The 13,677-nt window shown below is 33.0% G+C and overlaps 1 protein-coding gene across 1 annotated transcript; it reads left to right on the top strand.

Annotated features, from left to right (window-relative positions):
* The first annotated feature begins 6,648 nt into the window (after nt 1-6,648).
* On the top strand, nt 6,649-11,006 carry LOC149772870 (uncharacterized). Its single transcript, XM_089947186.1, has one exon. The coding sequence runs from the start codon at nt 6,840-6,842 to the stop codon at nt 9,195-9,197; it is 2,358 nt and encodes a 785-aa protein (XP_089803312.1). The 5' UTR covers nt 6,649-6,839; the 3' UTR covers nt 9,198-11,006.
* The last annotated feature ends 2,671 nt before the right edge of the window (nt 11,007-13,677 follow it).

The following is a 13,677-nucleotide window of genomic DNA, read 5'->3' as shown; positions in this document are numbered from 1 at the left end:
AATAGAGGAGAGATGGGAAAGTTGGATCATTTATGCCGGATTATAGTGAATTTGGCCCAAAGACAATTCGGCCCAACTCGAAATACAATTCGGTCAAACTTAACAATAGTATTTACGTTCTTTTTCTCCAACAAAAAAGTAGATGCTATGTAAAATAGGCTTTAGGGGAACAAATAAATTTAAACAAACTATTTTGATATTCTTTGAAAGAAAATAAACATACTTCGTAAGGTACATATTTATGAGATAAAACACAAACTGACATATCTTGCTTGTTCTAATTAAAATATTTACATACATTTTTATGCTAAAAAATGTATGCATCTGCACAACGACATTATCAGTTTAAGTCTTCCGGTCAAATTATCAATAATGATTTATAAAACAAAAATACGTAAATTTTGCTACGGGTAGTGTGCATGAGATATTATAACAAATATACTTAATTTTAGGCTTCGCATTGTAACACAGCTGCATACAATACATACTAGATTACACATGAGAGAGAGAGAGAGAGAGAGAGAGAGAGAGAGAGAGAGAGAATAATGATGAGCATTTTGTCAGTATTTAGTTGCTGCAAAATGAAGCTCTTACCAGTTAATTTTATTGTTTGCTTTTATTTTTCAAGTTGTCTTAGTGTTTCGCGCGTACATTGAAAGCTTGTCATTACTGGTTAACATCGTCAATCATATTTGCTCCATTATTCCGTACAAATTAGAAAGGAAATAAGTTTATGTTTAATTTGTGCCCCCCCCCCCCCCCAAACACACACACACACTCACGGTACAAAATAAATTGATAAACATACATTTGTTTGAAAATAAAATGATTGCTTGAAGGCACCTGCCATTTACGCATTATAAGTTACTTATTGCAAACTGACCCAGATTGTATTGTATCCAGGTTAACTATAAATTGGTATCTCGCAAATAAAAAAAAATTATTATTTTAAAATACATTCAGTGTGAGTGCAAAGGATAATCTTTTTGCTAGCATGGGTTACAAAATTATTATTAAAGGAAGTTATTATTGTGTATACTATTTGCCCTGCAAACATCAATTATGATCACATGTGGCAAACAAATAGAAGCCCGGGTGATAACATAACTAGCTGGGAGCAATAAACGCATTGTTTAAACTTACCAACAGGATATCAAATACGTAGGTTATTTTATTACAATGCAAACCAACCCTGGAATCTTGACTTTGGTATCTTTTTAGTGTGCCAATTTTTTCTTCTGAAGTCGGCCGACAAAAGGAAGTCAAGTTCGGTTTCTTTGGATTCTTTAATTGTGCCGATTTCTTTCATCTTTTTTTTTATTTTTATAAAGACTGCCGACGCAGGGAAGCCAGCATTGATTCTTTTTACCTGTATTAACGGGAAGTTTGAAAATAAATTGAAACAATGGAACAGTTTTGAAAGCGACAAAATCTAATGCTTCGTGCACGCATACCGATATAAGGCTGAAAAGTAAATTAGTTTTCATTAGTTTCATCTAAATATTCCCTATTCATAGTTTATAGTGTTTTATTTTTCGACAACAAGAAGCATGTACTTCGTCTTGTAGGGATAAATGTACGTCATTTCCGGTTGCGTCCTCTATAGGTGGGAAATCTTAACTAAGGGGAAGTAACAGCGTAGTATCTTCTATTTCGAGTAATTAAATTATTATTTCTTCTTTACACTTGATAATGTTTTTGTTCTTTTTGTGCGAGTATAACTATTTTTAATCATGCAACGCAAATCTGATATAAATAGGAAAATGTTGGAGTGTGGCCGGTGATCTTTAACAAAATTAGAATAAAGCATGTTTGACATAACGCATGTCTGGCTGTTACTACGTTTTCAGTAGTTGTTAAAAGAGTTTGGAGGCTATGAAGTGTATAGGTCTATAGTCTATGTGCATGGACCTGTGTTTTCTGTAGTAGTTCATTTTACACAATACTGAGAATTTTATCCTATATGGAGCACAGTCATATTTCAGGTCAGCGTAAAAATGTAGCTAACAGTATATAATTTGTTTCACACGTAGTATTTAAAACTAGTTAGGTAGCTTTAGCTACATTTAATGACGCTGACCTGAAAATGTACTGAGCTTGGCCTGAATATAGTCCAAATTGTACGTCGATGAGAGCAGACGTACTTTGGGTGCGCTCTGCATCATTGAAACCACTTGTTATATCGTCGGCAATGGCATGTACAAAGCAAACTGAGATTTCATACATGGATATGTGTAGCCAGGGAAAAGACTAACAACTCACCATTGGAGTATGTAGAACGGTAAACAGTACTTTAAAACAAAACATTGAAAATGCAAAACTACAAAGAAATCTTACAAGGTGAACTCAGCACGAGATAAAATGGCGGCAGCTAGGCGAGAACTGAAAAACGTAGAACATTTTTCCAAATCAAGAAAATTGAAATTAGTGAGGGAAGTTTTATTGAATACGCTTACAAAGATGGAACACAAGAGCTAGACATATCTCGTATACCAAGAGACAGAATACCGAGAACAGCAGCAGTGATGGTTACATGGAAAGTACAAAACCCAGATTACATCAAAAACGTGTACTCAATTAACCCCAAAGGATATAAAGGATATATAATCAGACCCGGAGGAAACAAGCACTTCTACCGTATGGAGATATGAACATAGGGAAAGAGAAAGTTATAAAAAAAAAAAAAAAAAAAAAAAACACCCATATTAAGGAAAGTAAAGATACAAACTGGAGAACTATACCTGTCAGACATTCCACTTGAAATCCCACTGGAGGATGTAGCAGCACAATTTGAAAAGGAAAAAAAACTCAACATCCAAGTGATTTCATCCAGGTTGGCAACTATCCCCTTAACAACAATCCACAGTGGGATGCAAATATTAGAAATCAAAAAAAAAATTGAAGGACATAAAGAAAGCATTCTTTATAATGGTCTAAATCATAGTACAGAGGGTATATCTACGACAAAAAATGTAACAGGCGTGGAAATACAGGGCATACAGCCTTCAAATGTCCAACAAATCATACAGTACAAGCAGACACTGGAGACCCCTAAATCATGAAGCGACAATAGCAACAGCAGCAACAACAACAACAAACAAAGTCAGAAAAACCAGCAACCAGAAGTTAATCAAAGCACTAACCAACAAGCAAAAGAAGTGAGACAACAACAACAAACAAGACCAAATCAACCTCAACAGCACCAAGAAATGCAAGAGCAGAAAGTAAAATTAACAAATTCGAAACGTTCCACAACAGTACAATCAATTATGACGGGAAAACAACGCTGATCCACAACAAAAAGATGTGAGACACCAACAACAACAACAGGGAAAGAAGCAAGAAATGCAAGAACAGGAAGAACAAGGCCCAAAACCACAACCAAGAGTACACAAACAGCAAGAAAAAGAGAAGCAAGGGACAAAAAAGCAAGAACAAAAACAAGAGAAGATAACATTAATAAAACTGAAAACCCCGGCAACAGCACAATCACCAATGATGGATAAAGATAAAGAGAGATATAGAAGTAGAAGAAAGGAAAAAAGAAAAAGACTAAGGGAGGAAGAAGTATCCCGAATGGCAGACGAATACTTATTTATGTAAGATGACGAATGCCTAGGAGAGAAAATTGATTCGGATTAAAAAATAAAAATCAAAAAGATCAACAACAACAATACATATATATATATATATATATATATATATATATATATATATATATATATATATATATATATAAAACGAAATTATAACAAAATTTTAAAATAAAAACAATATTTTAAAAAATTACAAAAAAAGGAAAACAGTTTTTTTTTCCAAATAAAATACAAACCTATTATCAAAACTATATCATACACAAACAATTTAGAATATTAGGGCAGGAGGGTTTCTCCAAATGGTCTGGAAAGATCAAACGGAGAGTTCCCCTCCAAAAAAAAAAAGAATATAGGATACAGTTGACCTATCGCCAGTTGTCATTCATTCTGCTAGATTGACCAATCAGTGAGCGCTATTATACACACCTCCACGCACTGTTTACGTCCGCCATTTTCCTCCGACAAGCTGTTTCTGTCGATATCGACACGGCTATTGTATATATTTACAAATTTCGCAACGGTTCGGAGAAGTCGCCCCACTTCGCCTGGAGAAGTCGCCCCAAAGATCATATATAGTAATTCTGAGATGCCGCCACATGGTTAAGGCTTTATTTATTGTTGTTTTTCTTCAACTTAACAACTTATTAAATTTATAAAATTTGCAATTTTTCAACTTTTCCATTTGATCAACTCCGCTTCTGTACTTAACGAAAAATAAATGTTATCTGTTCCTTTTATCCTGCTCTTCAAATCATTAGATGCATTTTAATAATATTTGTTAATCGTCGGGTGAAAATGATTTAGGCGATCAATAAATTTTTTCAGTTCTTCAATTGAATGCCTCCAGATCATAAACATGTCATCTAAAAATCTGAACCAAGGAGATGGATTAAACTTTTCGTTTTGAATAAAAATCCTTTTCTAATTCACCCATGAAAGGGAAGAGTATATAGGAGCCATATTAATACCCATTATCTGTAAGTAATTCGTATTATTAAATTGAAAATAATGATTTTCCAAGATAAGTTTTTATTATATTACAAATATCTTCGCTAGATAGTGTGCTATTATTAGGATTGTTATCAAGAAAATATTTGCACGCTTCAATACCATCTGCATGCGGAATGTTGGTATATAGTGATGTTACATCTAATGATACCAGGATTGAAATCATCATATAGATGTGAAATAGACTTCGACATTTTAATGAAAGTAGTTGTATCTTTAATGTATGAAGGAAGTTACTTCATTAAAGGTTGTAAAACACTATCAATAAATTTGGATAGGTTTTCAGTATATGAATTACAACCTAATATAATGGGTCGTCCTGGAAAATTTAAAAGTAAATTATGGTCAGGATTTGTATGAGTTTTGGGTAATATGTAGAATTGAGGTGTACGCATGTTAAGAGGGAAAGTAGCATATTCCTCATATACGGAATTATTATTTTTGAGGTATACGTATGTTAAGAGGGAAAGTATCAAATTCCTCACATACGGACTTATTATTTTTAGCGATCTCATTAATGCATGTTGAAATTTTTTATTTAAAATTTCTAATTGACGTTAAACTTCTTTAACATAATCATCTTGATTCACAATAATAATAGTGTTTGACTTATCATCCTTTTTAATCACTATACTGTCGTCATTCATTAGATTATATACAGACCTAATTTAGTCCTTATAAATATTACTATGATATTGCTTTAATTTAGTTAATATCTCTTGTGATCGCGTGTATATAAAAATATAAATATGAATCACGTAAAAGATGACTTAATTCTGTTATAAAAAGGTTATTTGGGTGACAAGTTTTGGGATGACTTCTCCAACCAATTGGGGCGACTTCTCCAGATAAGTGGGGGTGAGTTCTCCGCATACCGACGTAACTTAGAGAAGCGCAAGCGATGGATAAATGCTTTCGCTTTTTGTCTCTGTCTCAGTGCTGTTTAATATGGCAAATATTGCTGACCAATATCGTCTGGTATATCTTTTAATGTTATCACGCCCGCCATTTTCACAGAATGTTTGTCAGAGGTTAAGAGGTTGTCAAGTCACGTGTTCGGTAGGCGGAGCGATCTACCTTCTGGCATAAGGTCAATTCATCATGCTGTGTGGAACGAAATAGCATAATACTAAAAACCTCGACATCGTATGCTTGTGTAACTTTGTCTCTCTAGAAATGTTATTGTGTGGTGTGTTTTCTATTATGGATTTACCTTAAATTATTATGTTCTTGTCATATATTTGTTGTTGTTGTTTGACATCAGAACAACTAGGTCAGGCACAGCAGAAGAAAACAAGGATTTCATGTTTTTAAAGTAGTTCTGAGCGCGTGGACACGTTGACTGAGACGACTGGTCGGAGAGAGAGAGAGAGTACTTCGTGTTAAAGAAAGACATTTCTGTACTATGTATATCAGATTTTTCCAAGGGGGGGGGGGACTTTTTATTTTCTTACATTTCTAACTATCCTCATCTAGCCCGTGTCAATGCCGGTAGATTTCTTTCTATAGGACTCACGGTACTAATTCAGTTCCCATAGTAAACTTATGCAAACAACAAGTTATTAAAAATTCAGTAACTTAAAAATTTTGAGTGCTCATGATCAAACCTATAGGCCTATTTATCAGTATAGATGAAACCTGGATGTCAGCTTCTGTGCAGAGGAAAGGATAGGAGCCGCGGCATTTTCTGGACCTGCGTGTGTTTGAAACGTGCATTCAATTCCGCACCAAAGAGTCAGGTGCTGATTTTAGTAATAAGTGTTCCAAACTCAACACTGTTAAAGGACTGAAATTCCATCAATAAAACAATGTCTCTATTTCTTTCCACTTACGACTAGGATAAGCTCTCAAATGATTATTTTTGCTACAATATAACTTACATTATTAACCAATCCTGATCAGCCTAACCCATATATACTCTATTTTATGTTCACCGATTTCCACGCAGGTTCCCATTTTTCCTTACAACTAGTACCGTGCGTCCTACAGTCATTAACATCAAGGGAGAAAACTCTACCCATCTTATTCTACAATTGGACAAAAGAGGAATTTTACTGATTGTGTCAACAGCAACCGAAATTATTCGGTTATTCATTTCTTAAATGTTTTTTCCATTTAATTGTACACGTGTATCATAGGTAGCATAGGGCGTACTATGCCAATATTGGGCTTTTTTTTATAGGGCAGTCTCAAATCTAGGAGTTCTTCAGATGTAATGGTGAAAATAGTGACAAAATGTTTGGAGCAAGTACTGGTAGTCCTTATAGTGACAAAATGTTTGGAGCAAGTAGTCCTTTGAACAGTCATATGGGGGTAAATCCTGGAGATAAACCATTTATATGTGATGTTTGTGATAAAATGTTTTCATATAGTAGTAATTTGAAGAGTCACATGAGGATACATACTGGAGAAAAACCATTCAAATGTGAAGTTTGTGATAAAATGTTTGGATCTAGTAGTAATTTGATGGTCCACAAGAGGATACATACTGGAGATAAAGCATTCAAATGTAAAATTTGTGAAAAAATGTTTGGATATAGTAGTACTTTGAAGAATCACATGATGATACATACTGGAGATAAACCATTCAGGTGTGAAGTTTGTGAATCAGTGTTTCAGTTCAGTTGTAATTTGAAGAGGCACATGATGATACATACAGGAGAGAAAGAATTCAGATGTGAAGTTTGTGGTAAAATGTTTAGACAAAATAGTCATTTAAAGTGTCATATGAGAAGTCATAATGGAGATAAGCCATTCAAATGTGAAGTGTGTGATAAAATGTTTAGACAAAGTAGTCATTTAAAGAGTCACATGAGAAGTCATAATGGAGATAAACCATTCAAATGTGAAGTGTGTGATAAAATGTTTAGACAAAGTAGTCATTTGAACGGCCACATGAGGATACATACTGGAAATAAACCTTTCAAATGTGAATTTTGTGACAAAAGGTTTCGCCAAAGTTTTATTTTGAAGCGTCACATCAGGATACATACTGGAGAAAAACCATTCATATGTAAATTTTGTGATAAAAAATTTGCATATAGTAGTAATTTGAAGAGTCACATGAGGATGCATGCTGGAGATAAACCATTCAGATGTGAAGTATGTGACAAAAGGTTTCGACAAAGTTTTATTTTGAAGCGTCACATCAGGATACATACCGGAGAAAAACCATTCATATGTAAAGTTTGTGATAAAAAGTTTGCATATAGTAGTAGTTTGAAGAGTCACATGAGAATACATAATGGAGATAAACCATTTAAATGCAAAGTTTGTGATAAAATGTTTGGATCTAGTAGTAATTTGAAGGTCCACAAGAGGATACATACAAGAGATAAAGCATTAAGATGTGAAGTTTGTGATATAACATTTCAACAAAGTAGTCATTTGAAGAGACATAGTAGGATACATACTGGAGAGAAATCATTCAGATGTGATGTTTGTGATAAAATGTTTAGATATAGTAGTAGTTTGAAGGATCACACGAGGATACATACGGGAGATAAAGCATTCAAATGTGAACTTTGTGACAGAAAGTTTAGACAAAGTAGTCATTTGAAGATACATATGAGGATTCATACTGGAGAGAAATCATTCAGATGTGAACTTTGTGATAAAATGTTTGGATATAGTAGTAGTTTGAAGAAACACATGACAATACATACTGGAGATAAAGCATTCAAATGTGAACTTTGTGATAAATTGTTTGGACAAAGTAGTCATTTAAAGTGTCACATGAGAAGTCATAATGGAGATAAGCCATTCAAATGTGAAGTGTGTGATAAAATGTTTAGACAAAGTAGTCATTTGAAGATACACATGATGATACATACCAGAGATAAAGCATTCAGATGTGAAGTTTGTGATAAAATGTTTCGATTTAATAGTAATTTGAAAAGTCACCTGAGGATTCATACTGGAGATCTGCCATTCAAATGTGAAGTGTGTGATAAAATGTTTGGACATAGTAGAAGTTTAAAGAATCACATGATGATACATTCAGGAGATAAAACATTCAGATGTGAAGTTTGTGATATAACGTTTAAAGAAAGTAGTCTTTTAAGGAGACACATGATCATCAGTCATAAAGAAGACAAGCCATTCAAATGCGAAGTCTGTGACAAAATGTTTGGACAAAGTAGTTATTTGAAGAGACACATGACGATACATACTGGAGATAAAGCATTCAGATGTGAACTCTGTGATAAAATGTTTGGATATAGTAGTCATTTAAAGAATCACATGATGATACATACTGGAGATAAAGCATTCAGATGTGAACTTTGTGATAAAATGTTTAGACAAAGTTGTCATTTAAAGAGTCACATGAGAAGTCATATAGGAGATAAACCATTCAAATGTGAAGTGTGTGACAAAATGTTTGGACAAAGTAGTCATTTGAAGATACACATGATGATACATCAAGATAAAACATTCAGGTGTGAAGTTTGTGATAAAATGTTTCGATATAGTAGTAATTTGAAAAGACACATGAGGATTCATACTGGAGATCTGCTATTAAAATGTAAGGTTTGTGACAAAATGTTTGGACATAGTAGTGGTTTGAAGAAGCACATGACGATACATACTTGAGATAAAGAATTCAGATGTGAACTTTGTGAAAAAATGTTTAGACAAAGTAGCCATTTGAAGGATCACATGAGAATACATACTGGTGATAAACCATTCAAATGTGAACTTTGTGATAAAATGTTTTGACAAAGTACTTATTTTTTTAAAACTTGCAATAAAATGTTTAAAGAAAGGAGTCATTTGAAGTTGCCAGTTGAGGATACATACTGGGGATACGTAAACGTAAATTTAGATGTGAGATTTATAATAAAATGTTTAGGTTCAGTAGTGCTTTTTAGATTCGTCTTAAGATATATGCTGTAAATAGGTTAATCAAATGTGCAGTTGGTGTTTGGTATGTTTGGAAAAATACTGCTTTGAAGAGGAAGATGCATTCAGGATATGTGTATGATAAAAAGTTGATATGCAGAAAACAAGGTGGACATTAACATGAAGTTTATGATAAAATGTTTGGAGAAAGTAGCGCTTTGGAGCCACACGATGGTGTACTATATTTAGATTAATGCTTTATTCAGATTAGTGTGTGACTTGGAGCTTTATCAGTTTTTTATTCATATTGCTACGATGTCTGCATTGTGGCAGTTTATAGTGATGTTGAGTGCTGGGACATCATGCCAAAGACGTGTTTGGAGAACGTTGTACTTTGGAGCCACAGGATGATGTACTGTTTATGAATGCTTTATTCAGATGTTCTGGTAGATTAGTGTGTGACTTGGATTTTTAATGTAGCTTTATCAGTTTTTTATTCATATTGCTATGATGTCTGCATTGTGGCAGTTTATAGTGATGTCGAGTGCTGGAACATTATGCCAAAGACGTGTTTGGAGAACGTTGTACTTTGGAGCAACAGGATGATGTACTGTTTATGAATGCTTTATTCAGATGTTCAGGCAGGGTGGTGTTTCCAGAGTGCATGTGATGACAGATACTTGAGTTTTATAGTAAAACTCACACGGGTCATGTAAACGCATTTACTGATATAAATTTAAATTCTAATTTTAGATTTAAAATTTAATCATAATGTAGTTATAATAAAGTTTATTCATTCATGTTTTTTTAGTGATCTGCACATTGATTGTCGTAAAAGAAAATTCCATACGATAAATCTAGTGATTGCTATAGACTTTTAAAATGGCAGTTAGGCATTAGACTGAAGAAGTCGCACTTAGTTTCAGTAATCTCACAATGGCAATTTAGCATTTGACTGATCAAGAAAATTAATATTGAAATGAACTATTACAATTGCAGGGGGAATCAAAGTAAGATCACGTGAACAAGAAGTTGCGCTTAGTTTCATTCATCTCCTGTATGAATGGGATTAAGGTGTAAAATATCATAAGTTTAATTCTTAAATTTTACATGTGACCTTTCTTCAAAAAAATATTATCAGAAGGATTATAACATCTGCTCAAAAATAAAATGAAAATTTCACCTTGTCTCAGACCTACCACCGTAAAAGGAAATGCAGATTGCTCCCTCACAAAAGTGGCATGAGATTTAATTTACAAGATTAAATTTTATAATATATAGACGGGGCGTAACAACCGTATAGCAAGAGTATACAAAGCATAGGGCCCACAAGTTATTTATCTTACACTATAGATTAGGCAAGGGCCCATTAGTAAGCTTTACGTAGAAGCCTATATATTATATATCCCAGCTATGCCACTGATACATATTGTGTATTATTCTCAAGATTTTCTGATTGACATTGACACTGATACATGTTGTGTATTATTCTTAAGATTTTCTGATTGACATTGACACTGATACATGTTGTGTATTATTCTTAAGATTTTCTGATTGACATTGACACTGATACGTCGTGTATTATTCTCAAGATTTTCTGATTGACATTGACACTGATACATGTTGTGTATTATTCTTAAGATTTTCTGATTGACATTGACACTGATACATGTCGTGTATTATTCTCAAGATTTTCTGATTGACATTGACACTGATACATGTTGTGTATTATTCTCAAGATTTTCTGATTGACATTGACACTGATACATGTTGTGTATTATTCTTAAGATTTTCTGATTGACATTGACACTGATACATGTCGTGTATTATTCTCAAGATTTTCTGATTGACATTGACACTGATACATGTTGTGTATTATTCTTAAGATTTTCTGATTGACATTGACACTGATACATGTCGTGTATTATTCTCAAGATTTTCTGATTGACATTGACACTGATACATGTTGTGTATTATTCTTAAGATTTTCTGATTGACATTGACACTGATACATGTCGTGTATTATTCTCAAGATTTTCTGATTGACATTGACACTGATACATGTTGTGTATTATTCTTAAGATTTTCTGATTGACATTGACACTGATACATGTTGTGTATTATTCTTAAGATTTTCTGATTGACATTGACACTGATACATGTTGTGTATTATTCTCAAGATTTTCTGATTGACATTGACACTGATACATGTCGTGTATTATTCTCAAGATTTTCTGATTGACATTGACACTGATACATGTTGTGTATTATTCTTAAGATTTTCTGATTGACATTGACACTGATACATGTTGTGTATTATTCTTAAGATTTTCTGATTGACATTGACACTGATACATGTTGTGTATTATTCTCAAGATTTTCTGATTGACATTGACACTGATACATGTCGTGTATTATTCTTAAGATTTTCTGATTGACATTGACACTGATACATGTCGTGTATTATTCTCAAGATTTTCTGATTGACATTGACACTGATACATGTCGTGTATTATTCTTAAGATTTTCTGATTGACATTGACACTGATACATGTCGTGTATTATTCTCAAGATTTTCTGATTGACATTGACACTGATACATGTCGTGTATTATTCTTAAGATTTTCTGATTGACATTGACACTGATACATGTTGTGTATTATTCTCAAGATTTTCTGATTGACATTGACACTGATACATGTTGTGTATTATTCTTAAGATTTTCTGATTGACATTGACACTGATACATGTCGTGTATTATTCTCAAGATTTTCTGATTGACATTGACACTGATACATGTTGTGTATTATTCTTAAGATTTTCTGATTGACATTGACACTGATACATGTCGTGTATTATTCTCAAGATTTTCTGATTGACATTGACACTGATACATGTTGTGTATTATTCTTAAGATTTTCTGATTGACATTGACACTGATACATGTTGTGTATTATTCTTAAGATTTTCTGATTGACATTGACACTGATACATGTTGTGTATTATTCTTAAGATTTTCTGATTGACATTGACACTGATACATGTTGTGTATTATTCTTAAGATTTTCTGATTGACATTGACACTGATACATGTTGTGTATTATTCTTAAGATTTTCTGATTGACATTGACATTGTCTTTTAATATTATAATCATACTTAATGTCCTCCATATATTGTCCAAAGTACTAGAAATCAATAAAGGAAAAAAATAGTTTAATAGTTTCACACTGCACTTTTTTGTTGTTTTTCTTTGTTACAATTTCAAGAAGAACATAAAAGGTTTTCTTAAGAACTTTGTGAAAATGTGAAGGTTTTGAAGTCTTTTCTTTTATTACAGATGTAAATGGTTCATCATAAGAGTTTAAAATCATCATCAATCAAAAAGTACCGGGCAAATTACAACCTTAAATGCAGATCATAAGTTTTGGACTTAGTAATTACAGAGTTACGAAATTAGCTGGATTATCTATTGTTATATATACGTAATCTTGGAAATCGGATTTTCCATCTGTGTTATCAATATTTATTATTTCTAATTAACAGATTTCTTTGAGTCTGAAATTTTGTAGACAAACACTGGAGAATCTAGTGGATCATTTCAATATTTGAATTTAAAGCTTAGAATCTCTTAATCAGATAACCTTTAGACTATTTGAAGGCTCAAAACTGTGACCTGACAATACATTTCTACAACATTTATGACTCTGGCTCAGAACTGATGAATTGACAGAAATGAGAAGACCACTCCTATTCATACGTGCAATATTTTAGGTAAAACGGATGGGTTTTGGTTTTGGTTACCTCCCCCAAACTTAAACAAATCGTAAGTATATAAAGAAGTCCTTTTCTGTTGATGGTCGACAAATGATGCAAATTCTGACTGATAATAACAAAGTTCTAATGAATTAAGTTATGTTTTATAAAAGATATTCATGTGTGAATGGTTATTATGCTCCAATGAGCACAACATGTCATTTCACATTTCGTGTAGCATAATAGATTTGGTACCAATGTTTTGCTCAGGTATTTGACTGTGTATCCCTATCAAAAGTCTGACTTACTATCATAACTTTAAGGAATGCCAAATCATTTTCCCACGGTACCACTCGACATGTACCTGATCGGGCCCGCTTATATACGAGAACAAAGCACTGAATGGAATACTGTCCTTTCATTGATTAAAAGAAAATGACGTCCTGCATTTATTTATAACTTATTTTCAGTTGGCCA

Source organism: Sinohyriopsis cumingii, unplaced genomic scaffold, assembly GCF_028554795.1.
Source record: "Sinohyriopsis cumingii isolate HCF-2022 unplaced genomic scaffold, ASM2855479v2 utg001070l, whole genome shotgun sequence".
Taxonomy (NCBI): domain Eukaryota; kingdom Metazoa; phylum Mollusca; class Bivalvia; order Unionida; family Unionidae; genus Sinohyriopsis; species Sinohyriopsis cumingii.
Note: the sequence above shows the minus strand (reverse complement) of the source record. Positions and strands in the feature narration are given on the sequence as shown.

Excerpts from the sequence above, each read along its gene's own strand:
- LOC149772870 (XM_089947186.1), top strand. The coding sequence starts at position 6,840 with ATGTTTGGAGCAAGTACTGGTAGTCCTTATAGTGACAAAATGTTTGGA.